The sequence below is a fragment of the Cyprinodon variegatus genome, unplaced genomic scaffold (assembly GCF_000732505.1).
Source record: "Cyprinodon variegatus isolate N-32 unplaced genomic scaffold, C_variegatus-1.0 Scaffold954, whole genome shotgun sequence".
Taxonomy (NCBI): Eukaryota; Metazoa; Chordata; class Actinopteri; order Cyprinodontiformes; family Cyprinodontidae; genus Cyprinodon; species Cyprinodon variegatus.
Window position 1 is genome coordinate 119,984 of NW_015151407.1, and position 26,043 is coordinate 146,026.

Here is a 26,043-nt window from a genome sequence, read left to right on the forward strand (position 1 = left end):
TATATATATATATATATATATAAGTTTCACATATCACAGATGGACCTTAGATGGACCTTATCAAATATCTGACAAAAGGTTTTGTTTGTTATTTTAAAAATTTTCCTCTGTGCACACATATTAATGTTATATAAATGTTACAGAAACTCAGCTGCTCATCCCTAAGTAAACCCACAAGGCACTGGTAAAGATAACATCTGTGCCATGCGCACTTTTTCATGCATGGCTGCAACAGCATTTATGGAGGCATCTGCATTGGCAAAGCTGTTTTCTCTGATTATATTTCCTAAACCTTCATAAAGCCCAACTTTCTACTACTTAAATTTCTCATATTATTAGATATTTATTTTGATTTTTTCACTCAAGCTTCACTTATACATCCTCCTGGACATTCTTACTTATTTTAAATCTGTTATATCTCTTCTCAAATGGCATGTTGTCAGCTCTTAAAATATTGATCCACCTATCGTAAATCTAGTACTGAAACTAATAAATTTTTTAAGCCTGAAGACAAAAGGCTTCACAAGGTAACATGCTTGAGTTCTGTTTAAGAAAACAAAATAGCAGCTAGTTAATTCCTTTGATGTATTTAGTAGTGTAAATTTTTGTATTGAGAACTTTATTTCCTTTCCTTATTCTTCTAGTTAGTTATGGAAATGGAAATTAATGAGTTGTATTTAAATACAGTGTATATACTGTAGGAGATTATTTAGGTATTTCACTGCCATGTGGGGCACCTGAGTTCTTTTTCCTGCAAGAAGGACAAACAGTATAAAAACTTTGTCTGATGAGCAAATAATAATGATTTCCCTGGTGCTCCCTGAATATGGGAGCAGCTAAAATGGATACAAACAAATTAAATACACTGTAATCAGTAGTCTAGTTGAATAAAAAAGAAAAGAAGGGGGATGGTGGAATTTTTTTTTTTTTGGAAGCATACATAGCCTAATTAATATAGTCTATTAATCTAAAGCAATATGCATGGTATGGTTGTTACATGTCAGCTACGCCGGTCATTGACCTTGACCAAAGCACCATACTGTAGAACTGCAGTCAGTCCCTGGACCGGCATGGCTATCACTGCCCTTACAGGGTTAGAGACAAATGCAGAGGGCAAATTTCCCCACTGGGATCAGCTTCATAGTCATGGTAGGGCACTTCTTTGATTTTATTTATTAATTCATCAAGGTACTCGTAAACCCACAGCCCACCAAATGTTGAAAGGGAAATATTATTGCCATTACTGTTAATATACAGTAGAAATTTTACACGTTCTGCAATAAAATGTCACAGGGGGGATGGTTATTTAAGAAGGGGGATGATTTTTACGATTTTTTTTAATAAGGGGGATGCCGTCCCCCCTCAACTCGAGTACTGAGTGTAATACCTTTTAAGGTGATTCATTTCTGGTTACCGTGTTTTAAAGAAAAGCACAAAAACTGTTTATTTACTTTACAAATAGAAGAAACTCTTCAAGTAAAAGCATGTTACAGTGACCGCCTCTGCTTTTTTATAGTCATGTTATTGCCCATCATTCAAAGACAGAATTTAATATCTGCTGTTCTGCCTCTGAAACCAGAACTAAGCCGTGTTTGAATACCATCTATCATGGTGAAATACTGCATTTGTTACATTTCAAGGTCTAAATGTCATGCACAAAAATGTAATGTTTGTCCAGCTTCTCATTTTACACCCTCTATCTTGGGCCCATCCATCCACTGGGAAATATCAATAATTTACAAGAAACCCATTCTGCCTACCTGACAGTGACGCTTGTATCGACTACACTTTCTTCTGCCTCTCTGGCTGCACATTAGTCTTAACATGCCGCTACATTAATCCACGTTTGGGTAAAAGCAAGTTTAGTTGAGTCATCAAACTTTTACCAAGAGCAACAAAATGCATAGAGACCTGATAAGTTTCAACATCTTAAAACATCACTTACAATTTTATCATACCTTTGTGCTGGTCCAGTATCCATAAACGTAACTTTCCCAATTATAAAAACAAGTATAGACTGTTATTTAACACCTATTTGAAATAGAAAACAATTGCACACTTTTAAAATATAGTTTTTTTATTAATTGTAGGGATTTATATAGGTTGACACTGCAATTAAACCAATTGTTCTCCCACATTAGGTCCCGGTTAAACTAAACTTTACCTTCAGTCTCCAGGATTTTTGCTGACTGTACCCAACTCTTGACTGAGTAGGGTTTTGTATTTTGTGCAGTTTCTCTGGCAAGATTTTTAAAGATATAATAAAGAAGCTAGCAAGTTTCCTATTTTAAACAGTTTTCCACCATTTATAATGATATACAAGAGAAATTGTCTTGGCTGCTGTAGCCTCTCCTCATTGTTCATGTGACCCACTGTGTGCTGTATTCAGACAGCTGCTGGTTTATGGGGAGCACAGGTAAAACACTCGCCAATAAATTTTACAACGTATAATGCAAAGCGCAAATGATGCTATCTTTCTTTTGAGCTCCATCCCCAATTGTGTATGTACAGGGAGAAATGTTATGAGATAAATGCTTTCTCAACTTTCTCATGGTATTTTGCTGGAAGTTTGGTCTATTCATCCTAACTCAGGTTTGCTGGTCGCTTTGCTCCAAAACTTTCTTCAGAGACTGAGATCGGGGCTTTGTGTTGGTTCCTCCAAAACATCAGTGGCTTGCCGACAATGTTGATAGATGAATGGGTCTCGTAGCATCAATGTCAGCAAGCATAGCTTCTACAGTACGACTCTCCCAATACCATGTGTAGTGATCTTGTAGTTTCTCGTACAAATATTTCAGACTTAAATTATATATCCCAACTCATTAATGATATCAGTGAATGACCAGTTAGTTATTCAACACACATAATAAAAATGTAAAACCCTTTATTGTCCCACAATAGCGAAATTCACTCTCTGCATTTTGAGCAATCCCATTGGGGAGCACTGGGCTGCCATTGTGTGGCACCTGGCGAGCAGTGTGGGGTAAAGGGTCTTGCTCAGGAACCAAGATTGGAGGATGTGGCGATCGAACAGGGTACTTCTCAACATTCACAGCTCTAACCACTAGGCCAGCACTCCCCCAAATATCAACACACCAAACTCTCGACCCAAGAAAGACTTGCCATAAAAGTAGTCTGCCGTTTTGGAGCTATGACAGGTAATGAATCAAAATGATACATTATAAAATGCATCTGTACTGCCTCGCTTGTTAACAAAAAAATCCATAACTCTGTTATGTCATTTTCTGGCTGATCTCTTGAGAGGCGTATCAAATGTAAGGCTTGATTTCTGCCCTCAGGAGCCCAAAAAAAGCTTATCGTGTTATAAGGTAGAGGCATGTTTTCTTTTAGTTTAAAAAGTGCTTCAACAGCTCCACGCATAAGAGGCAACACACTTCCTATGGAAGCTGTGTAAACAGCCAATGATGGCCCAATAGTTACTTTACTGTAAAAATAACACTTCTGACTACTTTCAGCTTCTATGGTCTGGATTAGGAATACCCATTTCACTCCAGAGATAACTCTTGTACACAGAACCGGTTTCTGACTGGAATGGCCAATACCACTGCTTGTATGCAAAATATTTATCAAGTAAAAACCAAAACCAAATCAATCTTCTTGTTTAATGTTGTCTTATTTCTAACTGATGGAAAAATCTAATCAACAAAACAGGCTCAAACTGGTTTGACACTTGCTTGAATACTTTTGACACAGATTTACTGAGGAAAAATAGATATATTTCAGAAAAAAATGAATGAAAGTCAAATGTTACACTCAATATCACTGAAATGGATACATGTAAGGGCTCTAAATAATAATAGGGGCTCTAAATAATATTTTTTAAAACTCAATATTTATAAGTTACTGCCTTGAAACAGACATATCAGACTTAAGAAATATATAGCATTATTTAAAAATGAAGTTATCTGTTTTTATTTCTCCTTCTAAACCCACTTTTAATTTAACGAATTGGAAAAGTCGATGATGTGAAAAGGGCAACGTAGTGTCAGTTTAAGTCACTGAAGCATCGCTGTATCAGGTGTGTTGGATGGTTGTTAATCAAGGCATCACTACCTGTCAGTTACAATAAAGGTCAGAGCATCTCACACTGACTTCCCTGATGTGCACAAACACACACCTGCCATCGCTGCATCACCTGTCGTTGTTTTCCCACTGTGCTGCCTCCTGCTTCCTCTCCCCTGCGGTCGGAGAAATATGGCCTAGTTTTCTACCCTCCAGGTCTGCCTGTACACTCTGCTTCCCCGCTACTGCAGCTGCTGAGTGCAGGGCTTTCTCGACACCACAGGGCAGCAGATAGGCTGGGGAGCCCTGGAGCCTGGCAAGAGAATCAAAGTCCCGGCGGTGAGAGTGAGTGGTCCAGCTATCATGGAGTGGCTTCCAGCTTTGGCATGTCTGGCAGATAGCAGCTAACACTTGTATAGTGTTCCCTTCCTGATGGAGTCTCTGTTTGGAGAACGATCTCCCTGAAAGACCCACACACTGCTTTCTGTTGTTCAATGAATGAAGGTACATACAGTGCTGTTAAAATGTATGTGTCCTTTTAGGATTTGGTTATGTTTTTTTTTTTTTTTTTTTTACTTGTCAGATCATCAAACACATTTTAACACACTGCAAAGAAAAACTCAATAAATTCTTTTTTTATTTTAGCGGTGGCTCTTTACTGTATAGTAGTCTGAGAGGAAAGGGAGTACGACAGAGAAACATGCGGTAAAGGAGCACAGGCCAGACTACGTCAAGGACTATGGCCTCCGTACATGGGTTATGCATGCCAACCATCGCGCCACTGAAGCATGCCCAGGATATTTTTAAGGGGGAAAAAAAACGAAACCTAACTGAACCATTGTGAAAAAGTAACTCTTCTAAACCAAACAAACTCCTGTGTTAAGCCAGATTGCAGCAGCTGCCATCATTAGTGGTAACTCTTTTCCATCACAGTGCTTTCATTCATCTTTGTTTAGAGCTGGACTAGCTTGTGTGCTTAGATTGTTGTCCTGCACCATTTCCAAAGTGTACTTGACATGATGCATGGTCCTGACAGATGGGTAGGGAGTCACCATCAGGTTTTGCATGTGATCAATGTCCTGAAGCAGTAAAGCACCAAAGCTCAGCTGCGACGGGACTCACCCCTTCCATGAGGGTCCACATTTGTCTTGCCTGTATTAAAATTTTCCCTGAAGTGTTGGGAATCTCAAAGATATTTCTTGGGGTGTGTATGATTTGCCTTATAATTAATTTTTGTCCGCAGTGCTTTAAAAACCTCCATGGTTGCCCAGTTTTTTTTTAATTATTCAATCATAAACAGTTACATTAACTGAGGCCTGCAATGTTTTACATGTTTTTGATATGTTTATGGCCCTTCTGGATGAGTGGTCGATGTAACCTTGGAGTAATTTTGGTAGCTTGGTAACTGACACCACTGCCCTTTTGTCTATATCGGCCCTCAGTGTGATCTATAAATTATCCAAACATTAAAAAATAATTTGTTGCCCTTTCAAGACTAGATGAGAAAGACTTTGTTGTTCATCTATTCCTAAGTTTCGTCAGATCAGGGTGTGATTTGTACTTTTGAAAACATTTTTGCCTATTTTTTGTTTTACAAAAGGATCTACGGTATTTAAGAAATGTGTCTATTCTACAGGTCCGGTACTGAACAGGCTAATTGTGGTACAGCACAGTAAATGCTTTAATCGGAGGTTTGTATTCATTCTTTGCTTGAGGTTTTAAACCAATAAGGTTTTGCAAACAAGCTAAAGTATAATATATCTGTGATGGGACCAAGAAATAAGCTGTTAGTATTAGATATTGTTTTTCAAATAGTGACTGAGATAGTTGCTTCTAACAGCTTAGATTTCTATTTGTGCTCATGGTTGACGGGAGTTATCGTACATGCTTTGAGTGTGAGACAGGGAAACACCATCAACAGCTCCTTACTTTATCGCTAACGTAGACACACTCCTGACCAATTTAGAGTCCTCCACTTGACTCCCATTCTGCATCATGCCAGTAAAGAGCCAAACATAGAAACTACACAGTCAAAAGCAAGAATCCCTGACAGCTTCCTGAAAGTGCAAAAGAAAAAAGCCAGAGCATGTGTACAAGACAGTTATAGCTTAAAAAATGTTGTGTTTGAAGAGTGTAAGATAAAGACTGTATGTCTGAGGAAAACTTTAATCAAACATAAATCCAGCTCTGGGCAAATAGTCCAGTATTTATAGATGTGGGCAAATTTGTTGCAAACGTAGGAGGGATAGTTTTTAGTAAATTCATACTGTGAAAAAAACATATTTATAATTATTTTCCACTATCATGACTTCCAGTGTTATTAACCTGTTGTTTATACTTTGTATGATTTCCTCCAATAATAGGACAGTACTTTCTGTTCTAGCATAACTTCTTGTAAGTTTGAAATTAACTGAGAGAGGGATGATTTCTGTCTCTCTTTGCACAACCTTGTGCTCTATTAAGCTCTTTTGCATATACCAGGATCTAAAAATGGGATTTTTTTTCTACATAGGAAAATAAATTAATTATATATATTATAGTTATTCAAATCTCTGTCCTTCATCTGTGCCATGGAAATCCTTTTTTTATTTTCACATGTATTCTTCCATTTATCCAAATATCTGCTATATATTTATTGAAATTTTTTTTGTAATTTGAAAGGTGTACTAAAACATAAAACAGTTAGCTTTAAAATAAAAAAATGAGTCTAGAAAATATGCAAGTTTAAAATAAAAAATGTAACTGATTGATTTCTTTTCTACTTGTTTATTTTTTTGTTACTTAACCAGATTTTCATTTAGAATAAAATGAAAATCTTTCTTGAAGTTTCCATGATAAGGTATCCAGCGTGTTATTTTTACCAAAATTATTAGTGACCATTTTTCTTTAGATAATGATCTTTCTTTCACCAGCCCAGAGTGGTAGTTGCAGAAATATTTCATTTTCAGGTTGATTTTAACAAACGCAGTTCAATATAAAGTTCCAGGAGTGTAGGATATAAAGGAGTGTATGAGATATATAGATTTATTTTACTCTCATTAAATAAAATACATATTTACACCAAAGGGAAACAGAAAAATCCCAGAAACTGTAAGTCAAGTAAAAAAAGATATATGTATACTAAATTGAATTTTTAACAGTAAAACTGATGGTTCTGTAAGACAAACACATTTTAATCAGATAATAACACAGTTAATGACCAATCGTATTTAAATACTATATTGTTGAAAAAAAAACCCCTCCACATTCATTTAACATTATAAAAGACATATTTAAAAGGAATAACAATATTCAAAGCTGCATCTGATGTATAGAAATACAGCTGTACTCTGCTAGTACATTTTAAGGCCTCCTATAGCAGCTTTTATCCTCCAAAGTTACCTTTTTTCAGTCACATGAAGATGTCAAAAGGAAAATGTCCAATCATAAGGCCACTCATAGAGCCCTGTTGGTTACAGGCCTCTTAAGCTGCTCATTCATACTCTAAACATTAAATGACAAAAAAAGCTAATTGAAGTACCACACATTTAATTTAGAAAGGGTTACTCATGTATCACAAATATTGTTGAAAAATGGCGTCCCATGGCCCATTAATCTAATTGGCATCTTTTTGTTCAGAGATCATCTTAAAACATCCTGTTAGCTCTCCTTAGTGGATCCGCTGCAGTCTAAACGGCACCAACCGTCCCAAATAACAGATGGGCTGCATCCAGACCTGACCTCTTCTCTCACATTAACCTGCAACTTGTTCAGCTATTTTAAGTGCTATAGCATGTTTTACAGCTGACCGACACTCACTTCTTCACTCTCCATCCAGCTACATCGATACTCTGTAGCATCGCTGCATTTATCTAGGAGCACAGTTGAGTGCTGAGGTCATGGCACGCCATCCACCCCCAAGACAGCTGTGGTATGAAATGTGATGCATGCCGAGTTCCTGAAAGCACATCATATTAGATAGCTTGCCCTTGAAAGCTAGCTCTATGATAAGGGAGGTATGCAGAGCAGGAGACTTTGGCTTAGTTTACTGAAGAAAACATTTGATTGGCTTATTAAAGCAAAATAAAAAGAAAGGGAGGAAATGAAACTTCTGTTAAATATTTTCTTTGGTTAAAAATCAGATTAACTGCACTATTTCCAGTATGTAGCCCAATTCAACATTATTCACACACCTTGACATTTCTTCATTTTTCATGCTACAATCACAAAAAAATATGCAAATCTAATGTATTGTCTAAATAGAAGGAAAGTTATTTTTTGTTATTTTAAGGACATCAGGGTGAAGCATGCAAGCCACGCTTATTATTTTTAAATAAATAAGTAAAAATATCCTTAACTTTGTGCTACATTTGATTGTATAAAAAAGTCAATATAAAAAAAACCCAGCCAAGATAAAATAAACAAAAAAACAATCCAGGTGATTAGTTATTTTTGAACAGCAATTTAAGTATTCAGCCCTGCTAAGTACTGGTGTCAGGTTCCCTTTACTCACAGAGAAAACGAATACAATCGGAGAACGAACAAGTTCTACATCTTAAATTAACATTAAATACCTATATATATATTTTTTTAATCCGTTGTAATCAAAATATTTCAAATGCATGGAAAGCAGTGCGGCCTTACATAATGGAAGTTCATATCTTATATCATTCTTAACTCAAACCACATATAATTTACACCAGAAAATCTAAATAACTGATAAAAATGAACTCCCATCCGCATCATAAAATAGGAACGTTGGGACTGAGGACGGCTGTGTTCGGCGGCGCAGCTTCCTTCGCCTTTGAACGCCGGCAGCACCTTTTGTCTGAAAGCTCTGTAATGTTTGCAGCGATGAGCAGATAAGTACTCTTTCTATTTATACATCGAGATTTGGTTCTGGCCCAGAAAAAAAAAAAAGATCCGAGCTGATTAGCGAAGCAATGAAAGGCTTTGTGGCACATTAAAAAGGAGGGCCTTCATCTCAAAACAGTATTCATATACACTGTATGCAGACATCACTAAAAATTCCTCATTCATCCCATTTAAGGACAAAGAACGCATCACCCTTGTTTGATTGAAAGAAAAGAAAGAAACATTAGGAAACGCATTTATTTGAAAGCTCAGTTTTCCCAGATGAGAAAAATACTTAGAATAATTTATCTTCTCCCTCCTTTTAAAAAGAGCAGTGAGTTACTGATCAATCTAAACATTGGGAGGGACAGTCAGAGCTTTCTGCCTTTTAGTCTTATTGCATTTAACACACACATACCCACACCCACCCACCCACTCAGATCACCCATTAGCTCATATTACAGTTTGCAAGAAAAGTATGATTGAGCAGCAGAAGTGTTTCTGGCTAATGGACAGACCAGCAAAGTTCACATCTTGTTAAGTTTGGCAAATATACACAAATATGTGCCTAAATATACATCTGGCATACGAGGTATTTCCTTTCAGCGACTGAAGTCTTAGCGTTTCCATCTGACGCTTATTCTCTCATTTTTCGCCTTGATGAGCATCCAGGCCACCTTATCCTTCGGTCGACGTAAGTTAATCTGACGAGTTCACTGTGTGTGTGTGTCTGTGAGCTTCTCCAGGAGCTCCAGTTAGTTTTATGGGCCAGGCAGGGCGCGGCTGGATCAATGTCCTCTCTTCTGCAGGAGAGACACAGCCTGTCGAGACTCCGGGGCCAGCAGCCTCCCTGCTGGCCCCAGTCAATTCCTCTCTTCTCTTTAAGCCCTCTTCATCCTTGCGGGCCTCTCAGCTAAAGAAGTAAGTGGACTCTTTCACCCGTTGGAGATCAAAATCACCTGGAGAGACAGAAGGCAAGGATGTCAGGGCGGGTTAGAGTCAGCGGGCAGAGGTTACACAGTACAACTGCACTACGTTCCATCTGCTAATCATTGCAAAGGTTACAGCTAGAAAATAGGCTGCAATGGGTTGGGTGAATTTTGTGCTGTAGGATAAAAACATTTCAAACACTCTATAGGAAAAGGAAATACTTAAAGAAAGAATAAACTCAATATCTGTAACTTCAATGTGGAAAAAATACACAATAAACAAAGACTTTGGTTCTAAAATTTATACAACATTAGTTCTGCCAGTTATTGTACATTAATAACATTGTAATTTTTTGTTTAAAATCATTTAATTAATGTAAATTACATTTTCCTCTAAATAAAAATATTGAATTGGATAGTGTGTGCACAGAGATAAAGCCCAGAGTGATGGAAGGAGGCTTTCCAAGCTCAAAAACTCATCACCACACAGGAAATGTTAAATCACTAATGGAGAGACACAAAAAGGTGCTCAGCAACTATAAGATGGGATTGATCATGGTAATTCTCATAAAGTATATTTATTACTGAAGGGTTTACCTATTTTCAAAATGCCAATTATTTTCTTTGTTTTTACAAAATGAGGAAAAAAAGCCTCAAACAGTCTGTTTTTCAAACTGAACATTTATTAACCTCTGTTTTATTAATTTGACAAAAACTGGAACAAGACAAAATGATAGTTTAGTTCTTGTAAGAAGAGATGACCAAAGAGCAGTAGCTGTAGTCCTGGCCTGTAGTTGATCACCTCAAGGATGAATCTGCATCATGGATCTGATCTCTACAGTCATTTTCTTATATTATAAACATTAAAAATTGAAACATTATTAAGTCATGTACTAAAGATCACATTCATATTTTGAGGATATGTTTTGGGACTGGCAGCACCTCTTTGATCATCCATTTTACCCATTCATTTAAAGCACACTCTGCACCAATAAGCTGCCAGGGTCAAGCATCAGGATTAGATTGAAAGTTGGTGCCATTTGAGTTTACAAGCCTCTCAGAATCCTCAAAAGATCATGACTGGTTTAAATTAATTTGCTAAGTAATATGGTGGCGTATCACATTTCAAAAACATGACGGACAATGTTAAATACCAAGAAGACGATAATATTGTCCTAATGTTTTAATTTTTCATCATGTGTTCTCAACCTAACCTTAACATCTCAGTCAGTATGTATAATCACAAACGTACTTGGAACCGCATTTGTTGCAGAAGACAATAGGTTTTTGTATTTGGCTCCATCCATCTTCCCATCGACTTTGACTATCTTTCCTGCCTCTACTGAAGAGAAGTATTCTGACCACCTCAGTTTTTCCAGGTCAGTTAGGCTCCAGACTCTCTGGTCTAAAACAGAGCTGACCAATCACAGCACGGAAGGCGGGCTCAAAATGCTACATTGCTTCTCCATAACCATAACAGAAAAAAATGCAGGAGCAATGGAGCTTTGTTTTATGGATTCAGTTTTATCACGTCCCAAAAAAAGCTGTTAACATTTCTATACTAGACTAATAGACCAGACTAATGTACTGTGTATACGATGTAAATTAGTTTGGCTGGCCAGGCTAGAAGAGAAGGACCCTGACAGCATGATACTGCCACCACCATATCTGACAGTGGAGATGGTGTGTTCAGAGTGTTAGATCTTGTCCTACCAAAGCAACTTCTTCTAGTTGGAAATGACCGTGACCTGGATGACTGAGAATCTTCATCAGCAAACTTCTTCTACATGCTTGCTGTATCCTCAACATTGTTTCTAGCGAAGTGCAAATTGAACTTCTTATGCTTTTCTTTCAATAATGGTTTTCTTCTTGACACGCTTCCATAAAGACCACATTTTTGTCAATGCATGAGAACTAGTTATCCCATGGACAGACTCCACACCTGAGCTGTGGATCTCTGCAGTTCATGCAGAGTGACTGTCCTGGCTGCTTAAGTGCTCTCCTTGTAAGTTTAGATGAACGGCCTTGCACTGGTAGGTCTATAGTTCTGCAGAGCTCTTTCCATTTCCGGGTTATGGATTGAACACTTCTTTGTGAAGTTGGGAAATTTGGGAATTTTTACAGCCTAAGCCTGCTTTAAACCGCACCACAACTTGGTCCCTGACCTGTGTGGTGTGTTCCTTTGACCTCATGATGCTGTTTGGTCCACAACATTGTCTCAACCTCTGAGGCCATCAGAGAACAGCTGTATTAGTACTGAGATTAGATTTCAGCTGGACTCTATTTAGTCAGTAGCAATCAGTAGGTGACTTCTGAAGGCTACTGGTTGCACTTAAAGGAAGCTGCATATTTTTGCACACTATACCTTTTACTTTTGTGTTTTTGTAGAACATGCTTGTAGAACTTTCTTTCTACTTTCAATTTTTTTGCTTTTATGTTGGTCATTCACATAAGATACCAATAAAATAAAGCTATATTCATGGTTGACAGTTTGACAAAATGAGGAAAGCTTGAAGGGGGTATGATTAGTTATGCAAGCAACATCAGGTGCAGAAAACGAAGGTGAAGAGAGTATTTTTAACTGGGAAAAAGGATTTCTCATCAGGCAAGTTTGAGATAAAAAAATAAATCGATTTTATTTATAGACTCCTTTATAACAACCACAGCTGTCAAAGTGCTGTATATAGCAAGGAGATAAAAGGCTATAAAATCGACAGAACAGTTTAAAAGAATAAATCAAACAAAATAAATTTATAAAATTAAATTAAAACAACTAAAAACAGGAAGAATATCATTCTGTATTGAAAGCCAAAGCAAAACTGTAGGTTTTATGAAGAGTTTTAAAAAAGGACAATGAGGAGGATATTGCCTTCAAGCAGTTATTTGTAATTATGCATTATTTTTTTTTATCCTCCAGCCTTGATTGTCTATACATGAAATATCTCCAACCATTACTATTTATCTATCATAGAACATGCCACACAGTGATTGGAGAAACAGTTTCTCTCTGTCGGAATAAAGTTTTATTTTAAGTAAAACATTTCCAGTAGGAGATAAAATAAAAGCTTCAGGGTCTTATTGGGCAGCTGAACATTTCCTCTGAACTCTGGTAAAGCATCCAAATGCTAATTTTAGCTCAGCGTGAGCTGCTGTCCTGCTCTGTGTGCTTTGCTCTCTGGCAGCTGTGTTCACCACTGGCATCTACAGCGTAAATTATTGAGGAACGGACATTAAATAATGAAGAGTGAAAGAAAAGCAAAACTGTGACATTGGTGCTTTAAAGAAAAAACTAACTTATGACCCGTTTGTTGTTGCATCAAGGTACATATTGATATTCTATAAACTGCTACTGTTTAATAGCATGATGGTGCATCATTTACCTTCCAAACCATCTACTACACAAAGTGTTTTTGTAATTACATTCGATCTACATGTTGGGTTGCTGTAATGTATTAGCTGGTGCTGATATTAAAAACACACGGCTGTGTTCATATTCCTACAATAATGTTTAAAAAGCTGCATTCAGCTAATTTTGGAAAATATGTTAGATCAGCCTTCTCCTGAAAAAATGCCTTTACATTAAAAAATATTGAGTGGCTTGCTAGATAATTCCCATATTTAGATTTTGATGCGTTTCCACAACTAATTTCAAAGTATTGTTTTTAAAATCTGAGATATAGCAATAAAAATGCTTTAGAGGCAACATACTCTTTTTTTTCTACATTTTTCTAATCTCCACTGGAGTCTCATTTGATATCAGTTTAAATACAGCTGGCCTTCGGCTGAGAGGCAACAACAAAGTCATATTTAGGGTCTGCAGCAAGCTATGCTTGGACTAACATATTGGACCACTTGCAAAAAGCTACAGTATGTGCTGTATATTCCTTGAAAAATGGTGGGGTCAGGATAACCCTACGGGACTACAATTTTCAGCAAAGGGAGGGAAGCCAGTTGATTGGAAGAAACTTAAAGATAGAGCTTTGATGGGTTTTCATCAACAGCAGGTGTCCAAAGTGCAGCACAATTGTACTGTGTGCACCACCAATCAGGGGAAAAAATGTGTTCAACAGTCCAAGTATTGATGTACAGACACATTTTTGTAGCATTTTCACCTCATTTATAAAACATTGCATAGGATTCATACGACAGTGTACATGTGCAAACAATGTGTACACCCAAAATAATCTCAGATTCATAAATTTGTGGGTGCGATCACCCATTATTTCTTTAGAAATCAGAGCTGTACTTCAACATGTGAGAACCAGATTTACTTTTTGCTCCATCCTCTACTCGGCTACATTTAACAATATATGGTCAATACAAATACACTTATTAAAATAAAATTAATGTGTATTTGAATGAGCCACTTAAACGGTTATCCCATGGTAAACAATGACTACAATAGAGAAGAGAGTGATTTTATTTTATTTTCTTTCATTATTTTAACTGGGGCAGAAATGAATGTGTTGGTGAATGAGGTGGAGAATCCAAGAAATAATATTTGGTAGCGACAGAATTGGTAACAAATGTCTAACAAGTTATTAACCTGATATATGCACTCGTTGTATTATCTATAGGGCTGAAACAATTAATCGGATTAGTCGTGAATTGTCGATTATTGAAATAATCGTCAACTAATATAGTAACTAGAGGTGAGTATTGCCATGAGTGTTGCGATTCGATACATGTAGCGATACTTGGGTCACGATACAATATTATAACGATATTGCAGTATCACTATATATTGCCATATTTTCCCCAGCTATCAAAATCTAATTATGAGATAAAACAGCAAGTGCTGTATATTTTCATCAGAAAATATTGATTAGGTATTATTATCCATGTTGTTTGGGGTTTTCTTCCACTGTGACTGCCTCAAATACAGATTTGGTGCTGCACGCTCAGTTAAAGGGCTCCACAGCGCTTTCTGCCAGAGTGGTGGTGCAGAGGTACCCCTTTTTCCCATCAATGTTTTATGTAACCATTTTTTTTTTTAAATCGATACTAAGAAGTGAAAGATCGATATTATATTGGGCAGCCGAATATCACGATATATCGCCAAAACGATTATTTCCCACACCCCTAATAGTAACTGATTAATCGTTAAATGGATTTAAGGGACTCTTAAACATGCCTTTAGCTGACAGAGCAAACCACCTTCAGCAGTGATTATATCAAAATATGACAAAAAATATCTAAAGATTTTGCATTTAAGATAATTTTTTTTTTTTTTGTCTGTCCATATGCTCTATCCAGAACTCAAGTGGAAACATTTCAGTTTCAACCGATTTAATTTAGCAAAAAAACTTCTGTTGTGGCCCAGCTTTGATGACACAAAAAAGTGGAAATCCACAGAGGCCACAGATGCACCATGGACTTATTTTACGCAGGAAAAAGAATAAATGTTCCAGGTAAACTCCTTAAGTTTTCTCAGTTTATTTTTTCCTCAGGCAAGCAAACAAAAAAAGACTTCCTCCATGTTTTTCTTGCGCTGGTAAAAAACCATACGCCCACCCAGATGCATGCTGGTCCTACCATTAACTGCCTATGTATAAAAAAATAATTCACCTAAATTAATCATAACTAACCAAAAACAAAGGAACATGACTAACTAACCAGAAAACATAATCTCAAAACAGATATCAAACAATAAAGTAAACAAAAAACATTTTTAATTATTAAAAGAAATAATTGGCTCCTACAAATTCTTTAAGGAACATTTGGCTATCCGATTATTAATCAATTTGCAAAATAATCTTTAGTTGCAGCTATAATTATCAGTGTTGTTTAATATGTACTATGCTTTGCACTTTCTGTGAAATCTGAGCTTTATTGATAATTTAACTGAATTATTTTGTTTAATGAAACATGGCTTCAGAAGGAGTTCATTCATTGTTGATTATTTCACCACCTGTGGGAGAATTTGCTCTGGTAAAGCATGTTGCATACTCGTAAGGCTGGTTAACGAACTGAGAAATGTGTTCTTATTCACAAGGTTGCAATAACAGAAAGTTTGTTTTGCTGCAGGTTATGCAACATCTGCATAAGAAAACACAACAGCAACATAAAGGCAGATGAGTTTTTTAAAGATTGACAAGGGGAAGGGGAAAGCAAAATGCTTTATACTACTCAGAAGACGTATCATAAAATTTTTTATATGTTCTCACTGCCTCTGCCGGCTGACCCTCAAACTTTCTACACATTTCTCCTCCTCAAATCATGTCCAAATTCCCACCAGTAAACAAAAGGGGAAAATCATCTTTGCTTTTCAAATCTTGACTAATCGCTCATCTGTTGTATCGAACCCACCGCGAGAAAAAAAGCTCTGCCCAGGGTTTGCGTTGAGAACAAGCAGCGGGAACCCCAAAGTAAACTTTAGCATTAAGAGTGAGAAAACAACCTCTGGCTTCTTGTAGAGTATGAATCAAGCTTAAGAGCCGATTGTTAGGAACCCCAGAGTCATTAATAGCTGTAATTTTAAATAAAAAATAACATTTGAAAAAAAGCAAAAAAACTGAATCAGCAGAAGTCTGTGGGATTTGTCAGATTTAATTTGGGGAAACAGTGATATATTCAATTTTTTGCCAATCTCTCTCCAGAAATGTTGATTATGTTTGATCTGTAATTATCGGACTAAGAATATATCTTTAACGTATCAATTCTCTTTCCATATTAAATAAATAGTTTATACATACCTATAATCGATCAACATTTATTAGAGATTCATCATAAATTAATTTCAGAGTTTTTTTTTTAATAGCCCATCTTAAAGATAAAATACATCCCAATTCATTATCAAGAGCAACATCATTTTCCTGACAATTTTTTTTTTAATTTCAGTTATAAGTAAATCAAACGGAGCCATTGCTCTAACATTAACAGACATTTGATAATCAGCTGAAGAATGACTGAGATCATGTGTCACCTCTCCAAACATTAAAATACATTTTAGTCTGAATTCATTCATCGGTTGTTTGAACAAATGGAAAGGAGACACGCACACATTGAGGTGCACACCTGACTGGTCTCAGCCACATAAGCTGATTATGCAAGAGAGGGACACAATTAACTCTAATCAATTTATACAACCCAGCTGTCAGTGCCAAGCAAAGAGTGAAGGTACAGATGGAGGCAGAGAGACGGGGTTGCATAACAGGAAAGCCTGAATCCACCTCAATGACAGAAGGAGGTTGTCCCGGACAAAACCCCAATGGCATCAAAGGAAAAATGGGAACCTTGATCAAATCAATGTTGACTGTTTGATCCAGAAAGATCAGGGGTCCGTTTCAAGAAGCAGGTTTAATAAACTCAGATTCAAATCTGCAACTCTAAATTGATCTAGCCTAAAGTGGAGAATTTGAGTTTTTGGTTTCACAATGGTTGTTGATTGATAATTAGTTCAATCAACTCCAAGTAGAACCACTCAGAGTTGAGCGGTGCGTAACAAGTATGAAAAGCCATTATCAGAGGAGCCCCAATTCGACGAGTCACTATGACAACAGGAAGAGCCTATTTTACCCCACCGGAAATAGATTTTAATGAAAAAATAAAAAGAAATGGAGAATATGTTTAAAAGACAGTAAAGCTGCAAATGAGAGGAAGATGGCAAAGAAGAACATCGTTGTTTGAGCGAATGCGTACGGTTATATCCAGGACTATGGCAGGCCATTTAACATTTATTAAAAGCACTCTCATCTCTGTTTTTGCATTTGTAGATCACAAAAATAAAATTCTTCATAATCAAATCACACCCCTAGACCTAACTGTAATAATATCTTTTCTAAATTACATTTTTGCAGCAGAAACTGAATTTCAGAAAGTAAAAAAACGAAATTACTCTAGTAAGAATTAAGTTTTAAATATCTAGAAAAGTTAACACATTTTAAATGGCCTTTCTGACATTTATCAGCTTGACTGAATGTGTATCTATGATATCTGAAATACATTTTTTCCAAGTGAGAATAATACAAAAACTGACCAATAACAACAGGAATATGGAGAACTGAAATAAATTTCTAGACATCCAGAATGTTTATTCTAGATCAAAAGAATGTAACTTTGCTTATAGTCATTTTGACAAGGACAAATGTTTTTTACTTTTTCAGATATCAGGAATATATATTCAGTAATACTAATACATATCACAAAGTCTTTTGTGACCAGAATAGCATTATAGGTTTATTTCTGGAATGGTAGTGGATCAATGAATCTATTTAGGTGAAGTCATCGGGCAGCAGGTGAAGATAAAGAATAAAAATAGTGTTCTAACAGTTTGATTCTGTCTATAATTACACAATGAATACTAAAGGAAAGTTTGCAGCCGCTTTGAATATTATCATCCCAATAAGTGGTTGTTATTAGTGTCTATCAGTCCCACAGACTTCAGTCTCATACCTTCAGATTGTGCCAGTAGGCTCATTAGGTTATTATCGAGTGAATCCTAATCCTAACCGTAAAGTAATTCCTTCCCCCCCATGGAATTAATGAAGCTATTTATGGGTAATCTGAAAATAATTTCAGAAACTACTTATGTACTGTAAATATAACTAAAAATAAAAATAAAATTATCCACATCTTGCTAATATTAAACAAACCAAAATCAAGTAATGTCATTCCCAGTCGAATGAGCTGTAGAATCGTCTCACAATAAATATTCAATTCTCTGTGAAAAAATGCTGCTCATTCTTTAAAAAGATCCTTATCAAATGAACATTCAATGTTTTGGATAAGGCCTAATCTGTCTAACAGACCAAGTGAATGATTTTTAAAAATATTTTCTTCCAAATCAAATCAGGAAATAAAACAGCAGGATTTGCTGTAAGGAGAGCGGAGACGGAGGAGACTCAGTTTACTGAAGTAAACCTGCTACCGACCAGGTTAGTTCTGGGGAAAATGTTACTATAGTGACTAAAACAGAGGTCAAAGAACATCTCTTTGTGAAACTGAAAACACAGTTTCTCTGTTTTCAGGTTTAGAAAACTTAAGAGTTTTCAGTAAACCTGCTTCATGAAACAGACCCCTGGTCTATAAAAAATAAAATAAAGTAGTGAAAGGAAAATAATTCCTCAGTCACAACTGAAATCTAACTCATGCTGTAAATATTTCACAGTCAGCTGACCTTTTTAAGTAATAAGTAAATGAATGAAAGGTAGTATAATATTTAAAAAGATGGAGAGCTGTCTTTCCCTGATGCACCTTAAAGATAACCTGATCCTTTGAGCATTCAGGTGTTGTACTGACCTGTCTGGGGCACTTTGGCCAGAAGCAACATCAGCCTCCTGTATTCCTGATACTTCTTCTTCTTAGCTTCTGTCCTGTGATTAAAAAGATAAATAAAAATAAAGATACGAGAAAGAAGAGACAAACATGTGACAAGCACTTGTTTTGATGATTGAGGCCCATTTTGTGTTATCAGTACTTTTGTTTGATAGCGAAACATTTTACAGCTTCCTCCAAACCTTATGGTATGAATGACCTGTCTAAGACGACCAAAACAGTTTTATTTCTAAAGATGAGCTGTTTAAGACCCAAATAGTTAGACTTTAACGTGACCAGCAAAGACAGACCAACAATGCTTAAAAATATTTTTTCTTAGCTCTGTGTTTCAATTATCAGATGAGAAATATTGTTAACATAACAAACATATCAGCCCTGATTATTGAGCTGAAATAAAAACAATAAAAAGATTTGAGAAATAAATAAAGGCTCAGAGCTTTACTGAACAGGTGACCCTGCATGCCATACAGCTGGTGCTGCAAGAATGCCGTTTTCTGTTTTAAACAAAATTATAAGTAAACATGCATTCATATAGTTTCGAAAGCATCTCTTTTTGTGCAGCTCTATGAGGCTCTGATGACTTTCAGACTGTCTGTGGAGTTCAGTAAAAGTGATACTAAGAGTTTAAAAGCAGGTTAGGCTTGTAGTGAAGTAAGGGCTCTGGAGAGGGGCCCAATTATCCAAAAAATAGGAAAAAAAAAAAAAAAAAGACAGTCAATGATTATAATCCAGCCTGAGGCCAGTCAGGCTGGCACAAATGGTGAAAATTTTGGGATCCACAGTCACAGGCGACTGGAGAAAAAACCCGCTCCCATAAGCTCACATGCTCTGTTTTGTCTGTGTATGTTTGCAGTTGGTAACAGCTTTTCATAAAAGAATAAAGACATTAATGCCATTGATGATATGCTGTGAGGAAACAATCAAAACAGAGAAAAAAACCTTTAAATAAAACCCTACTTTCTCACCCACCCTATATATGTTCCTACTGAATGCTATTTCTCTGTGCTTGTGCCTGAACACATTGATGCTCACATCTCTTAAGCTTACAAATCAAATGTGCTTCTGAATGGAGGTGTGTAAACCTACTGGATTGTGGAGCAGTATTTGTGCAGCAGAAAGTCGGACAGCTCTTGGAGAATCGGCTGGCTGTGGAGGGCAACGAACTGCTCCCGGCAGATCTGACAGGAGGGAGACGAGGTGAGGAAACGTTAGTCTCATCTGAGCACTTCATCAGAATGAAGCGTAAACCAGCTGAGCAGATATAGCAGGTGGACAGAGGTGAGAGGGGGTAGAGTGAAAATGACAACAAGTAAAGTACAGCTATGTCAACAAAAATAATAGATGTTAAACAGCTCTATGCTGCCTTAACTGTCTTTTTCCTTTTCAGTTTTTATTGCCTAAACTCGGAAGATCCAAAATAAGTGTTGGTAAACTGCACATGCAATTTATTTTAGTGTGTGTAAAAAGTGGCGAATTGGGGGTGATCTACAAAGAGGGCTGCACAGATGTTAAGATGTGCAAACAGTACATTTTGCTCATTAAGGTGAGCAGATTGCATATTCTACTGGTAGTTTGAGAGAGGCCCTAAAGGACAGATGAGGTTTAAAGCTATAAAGATGCAGGGAATGACAAGAATTTAAAGAAAAAAAAAAAAAAGCTGTAAATCAATTTACATCAGTTAATCTGGTGGAGCTGTGCGAGAGCTCGTTTTAAGAGTTGAGCGCACGGCAGACATGTTTTTGAGTGAGGATGTGCGAGTTTAAATGATGTACATTGATCTCACTGCACGCTCAGGCCGGTGGCACCAAAATCATGCCATAGATGTTGAGCAAAAGAATACGAAATGCAAAGTTTGTCTGTAAACTGTCCCCTACCACCTACAGTTAGTTCTGCCTGTTGTGAAACAAATCAAGCTGCTACTGCTGCTGTCATTGGCTAAAAAACTCTACATGGGAAGCAGGTAGCCAATCAGCTCGAAGAATTGAACTGAATGCCCCTCCCTTTTGCAAATAGTTTCTACAGGAGTCTTCCCAGATCGATTTGTCTATTTTTATTCTAATTCCACACGGCCCTTTTTCACGCATTCACCACGATGCCAACTTTAGAATCTGTTATATATGTTATAATCTGCAGAGCTGAGCATCACAGATAAAACTCTGAAATATTCAGTGCTATAAAACATGTCTAAAGTAACACTTGGAGGAGAAAGCAGGATGGGAAGACAAGAATAAGAGCTTCATGACAGTAGATGTTTATACTACAGTCCTACCCTAGCCCACAGAATGGGAAGAGAGATTTCCGACCTTTCAAAAAAACAACACAAACAACAACAACAAAAAAAAAAAACTGAATGCATCTGAATAAGTCTTGAGTCAAATCTCTGCAGCAAGGTTAGATTAATAAGCAAACAGCAATATGAGGGATAGAAAAACATTTGCATCATTCCTCAGAGAATAAAAACCCAGTGTGAGCTGTCTCCCAACCATGCAAAGCCGCCCGCCACCCAATTAAAATCCACAGCTGTGCCCACATCTTCAGAGCCGTAAGGAAGGTTTCAAGGAAAAAAAAAATAATATTCTATGCATTACTTGCATGATTTATGCAGCAAATGTCAATTTCCTCATAAATACTGAATTATTCTGATTGGTCAATCTATCATGCAGTAAATCCTGTTCTTGATTACCTCCTGGGCAGGCTGCCACAGTAGAAATTGGGAAGGAAAGGATGGAGAACAGACTGCTTATCATTTAAACAATTGCTTAGATGACTAATATATCTGGTGCCCGTCTGCTCTTCTGCTGTGTTCAATTACCTGTGTAACGAGAAAGGCGTACGCCCCTCCAATCAAAAGACAGAGAATAAATGCAGTGAGAGGAAACCGCTTCATTGCTTCTAACTCCTCTGAGATCGGGCAAAGGCACAAAACGCAAACCGGGCTCTGACAGCGTCTCTGCAGAAAATTGGGGTTTAGTGATAATTTGATCCGTTTTATTCTGCACCGTCTCTCCGTCTGGATCTCCCTTCGACATGCAGAGAGAGGCCGGTATTTATTCAGCATGACAGGCTCAGTTTGCTCCCTGCAGCCTGACAATGTATCAGTCAGAGACAGCTGGAAGTTTGTATCAGTGGCGTCACTTAGACGAAGTGCAAGTCATTGATACAGCACAGATTGATTTGATCTCCTGCATCCTAAATGTCTTGGTTGCTTAAAAAAAAGCCATACTCTTTCCTCCGACAGCATCAAAGTGAGACAAAGATGGGAGTATTGAATCACATATGCCATCCTTAGCTTCACTGAATCTTAAAAAACACTGATGAATCATGGTCGGACAGGAGGGGAACAGCTGTGAACGGACGATAAGGATGGGAAGAGATGGACGAGAAGAAGGGATTGTAATGCAATACCTTGTTCATGGTGTCCACAGTGAGGGCGTGGGTCCAGAAACAGTCGTGAACTGAGACGAATGTCAGGCCGGCACTGAGAGAGGACAAGAGAGGAGGCAGTAAAGCGTTATAAAAGATCCAAACAGCCAAGCTTTGAAGGGAAGGCTGTAAACGTCAGAACAAAGCAAACACTTGTTTTATAGCATGTAACTTGAAAGACCCGATCCATCGCAAATCTCTAAAAATAACGAGATCTGTTTTATATGCAGTGACTGCTTTGACGTTATGTCCACTTAGGCCCTCAAAATAAACTACTGATGTAAAATAAAAAAAAAAAAAGACTTCAAAGTAATGTCAGGACTAGATGTGATACTTTTTAAACAGTTATACCTGTAGCAGTAGAGTGAAGTCAGCATCATATGTGTGGAGTCCAGGGAGTGGATGAAGTTAGGAGGGAATGCATTCTTCTGTTTAACTGTGTCAGGTCTCCTGAAACAGCACAGGCAAAGAAAATATATTAAAGAAAAAACTTCAGTTGGGCCTAGTGGGCCACAGCCTCCTGTCCAACCCTTATATACATACATAAACACAGATATACTTACACACATACAACTGTTGTTCTGATTCAGAGCTGTGGTAAAGGCTTTTTTACTTAAAACCTGGGCTAGATGATTAAAGGTTGCGATCAGTGAAACCTCTATTACTCCAAATTCCCCCAAAATTGAAATTTCGATGCTTTGTTGCCCTCTATATCAAACAGAATTCAAAGCAATGATAAACCAACTCTAAAACTAAAGTAAAATGATACGCCACAGTAAAAAGGCCTGCTTTTAATTTTGAATATCAGTATTCATTATCTACTAAAAAGCAAAAATTTTGTTTCAACAATCTGTCTAATCCAAAAATATTATTAAGTTGGATATAAGTTCAACTTCAGTGAAGAAAACTATTGAAAAATGTTAAAAATTTAGACTTATCTATGAATCAACACAAAGTAAAGTCTGGAAAACAGTTTTTCAGTCCAGGTGTATTTAGACATGGAAAATAAATCAAATTCCATATTTATAAAGTTTGCATAGGAGCCCTGTACAGTATGGGACATAAGCTGCACCCCATTAAGTCAGCAGCTAGACAGAAATTCCTCAACCCCAATTTTAAATAGAGCTCCAGATATCATGCTACCTGGATAGAATAAAATAAAACCAACCACAACAGTAATATTATATACCTTCTTGAATTTTTTTATCTCTGACCAAAGAGAGTCACGTGTTAAGTCTGGCCCAGACTGTGCTGCATTTACTGAAGCAGGATCGTCAGTTTTAAATTAAATGGCAGAACTCCCTCCTACTTTCAGCTCTTGGTTCCCTTCACCCCAATGCTCTTCCTGTACTCTTGCTGCTGTTTCATATTCACACGGCAGAATCTGCAGTGTGGTGGATGTCAGACTAAAGAGGACAGCTGTCAGTCTTTCCATCCATGTCTCCAGTGCTCTGCTCCGGCCATTACTTCACTTTCCATTCCTGTCTCTCAGTCTGTCACTCTTTGTTCAGTCTTGTTCCTCTAGACTCTTCAAACTCCACCTTGTCACAAACTTTCCCCTCAACACTGAAGATACTTAATGCGCATTAGAGGAAAATTATTTTTTTAATCAATTTATTTGTATCAGCAGGGTTTAACTTAATTGTTTTAATAACCTTAAAGTGGTCATCATTTGGAAATCAGATGGGTTTTTTATGTTTAAACATGTAAAACATGATCTTCAATTAAAACCTGCTGGAAAATCTGGAATGTTAGTGCTTGTTTTTTTGTTTTTTTTTTAGCTTTTTGTGAAAACCAAAACAGTTTTACACTAAAGGCTATTTTGGCACTAAATCCTTCGACCATCAGTAGGCAACACGGCTGAAGTGTCATGCCCAAGGAAAAACAACTCTGGGTCTCTAATCAAAACCCTTGACCTTGACCAAAATTGCTCCCAAGGCGCCGCACAGTGGCAGCCCACTGCTCCCCAAAAGGGAATGGGTTAAATGCAGAGAGTTCATTTCTCCATCATAAGAAACACATTTCAATTTCTTAAAAACACCATCATTACCTCTAACTACATGGCTTAGAGGCCTCATCAATATATAACAGCCACTTTTAACTGCCTGTAGAAAGTGATATGCTCATTTTAAAGGGTGTTTTGCATTTCTTAATATTTGCGCAGCAATCTTTGTAGAATTTTAGCAACAAGCTGTCTTATTGCATATACTAAAAAACTGCATGAGTAATTTGGAGCCCTGAGTGAATGTTTGAAGATAAGGCATTAAGAGTATAGGGTAGTTTTCACAGGCAAGGTTGCCAGGACTACGGTTTAACCTGCTGTTACTTTTTTCTAGAAAGACTTAAGACAGATTTATTTTGTCATTTTGCATACACAAGTGTAAAAAAAACAACAAATTTCGTTAAGAACAGAAGAGCTCTTTAGACAATTTCTTTTTTTTTTTTTTTTTTAAAGTGCAGCCTTAAAAACAGTAAAAAAAATACATACAAACACTAATATAAACATATGACTGTATATTTACAGTTCTAACATTTCAGTTTTTTTTAAATAATAGAATATAATAAATATAACAAAATACAATAAAATAACCAATTTTACATAACAATAACCCATTTTACATAACAAGGCTTGAACAGTTTCTCCCGTGAAATCTCTATTTGGTATCAATTTATCTTTGTCTAAAAACAGTGTATGCTGATTTGAAACATTACAGGTTGCCAAAAGAGCAAAAGTGGATGTAATCTGTGAGTTCAGCATTTTGTTTTTCAATGGGAGTCGATCTGAAGTGTGTTCTTTAAAGCTTATTTAAACTACATTTTGAAAATAATGAGACAACAAGCACAACATGATATGAGAAAAAAGTGCAGTAAACACTCTGCTCTGTTTTCAGGTAACTACTATCAAACCTACTGGTGATATTAAAGTGAAAAGTGTCAGTAAGGGCTACGAGAGAAGAATGTTATATCACTGCAGGTGCTGGGACAGTTTTTGTGACAGATAAAAAACTGGGTGTAAGAGATATGAAAGATATCAACAGGAGGACTTACTCTTTGGCATCATGGCTGATTTGGAGGTTTATGTGTTGCATTGTACTCTTCAGCTAGAAAACAAAAACAACAGAATTAATCCTTTGGAACAGTTGGTTAACTTATCAAAATAAATAGGTAGAAAATAATTGTTTATTAAGGGCACAACGTTTTATGATTTTAAATCTAAAAATCAATGTCAGATGCTCATAGTATGCATTAAATATATACACGTGTGTGTATCCTGTTAAAACAATTACAAAAAAGATCCAACACAACATAAAACGATGGGCTTTTGTTTCTAAATTAAAGGCAAAGAGCCCCAGCGTTGTTACTCAAGAGGATTAATTATCCCCATAATTGTTTCAAAAATGCAATCATAGGGATTTAAAATAGGGTCTTCTGACAGAATCCATCCAATGGGCTTCTATTGATTGAGTTACTGGAAGGAAGACTAGTTGCTGTTTGGGATCAGCCAATGGGGATGCAGGTCCAGCCCAGTGATGCTGATTGGCCGACAGAGTCATTAAAT

The 26,043-nt window shown here is 36.8% G+C and overlaps 1 protein-coding gene across 2 annotated transcripts in view; it reads right to left on the minus strand.

Annotated features, from left to right (window-relative positions):
• Window positions 1-9,098: 9,098 nt before the first annotated feature.
• polrmt (polymerase (RNA) mitochondrial (DNA directed)) overlaps window positions 9,099-26,043 on the minus strand; it is a 71,031-nt gene continuing 54,086 nt past the window's right edge. For both annotated transcript variants that reach the window (XM_015398713.1, XM_015398712.1), the window contains 6 exons: window positions 25,533-25,585; window positions 22,836-22,934; window positions 22,467-22,539; window positions 20,148-20,239; window positions 19,026-19,099; window positions 9,099-9,815 (listed from right to left, as the gene is read on the minus strand). In XM_015398713.1, coding sequence (XP_015254199.1) covers window positions 9,766-9,815; window positions 19,026-19,099; window positions 20,148-20,239; window positions 22,467-22,539; window positions 22,836-22,934; window positions 25,533-25,585 — 441 coding nt within the window. In that variant the 3' untranslated portion in view covers window positions 9,099-9,765. The remainder of the gene's footprint in view (window positions 9,816-19,025; window positions 19,100-20,147; window positions 20,240-22,466; window positions 22,540-22,835; window positions 22,935-25,532; window positions 25,586-26,043) is intronic.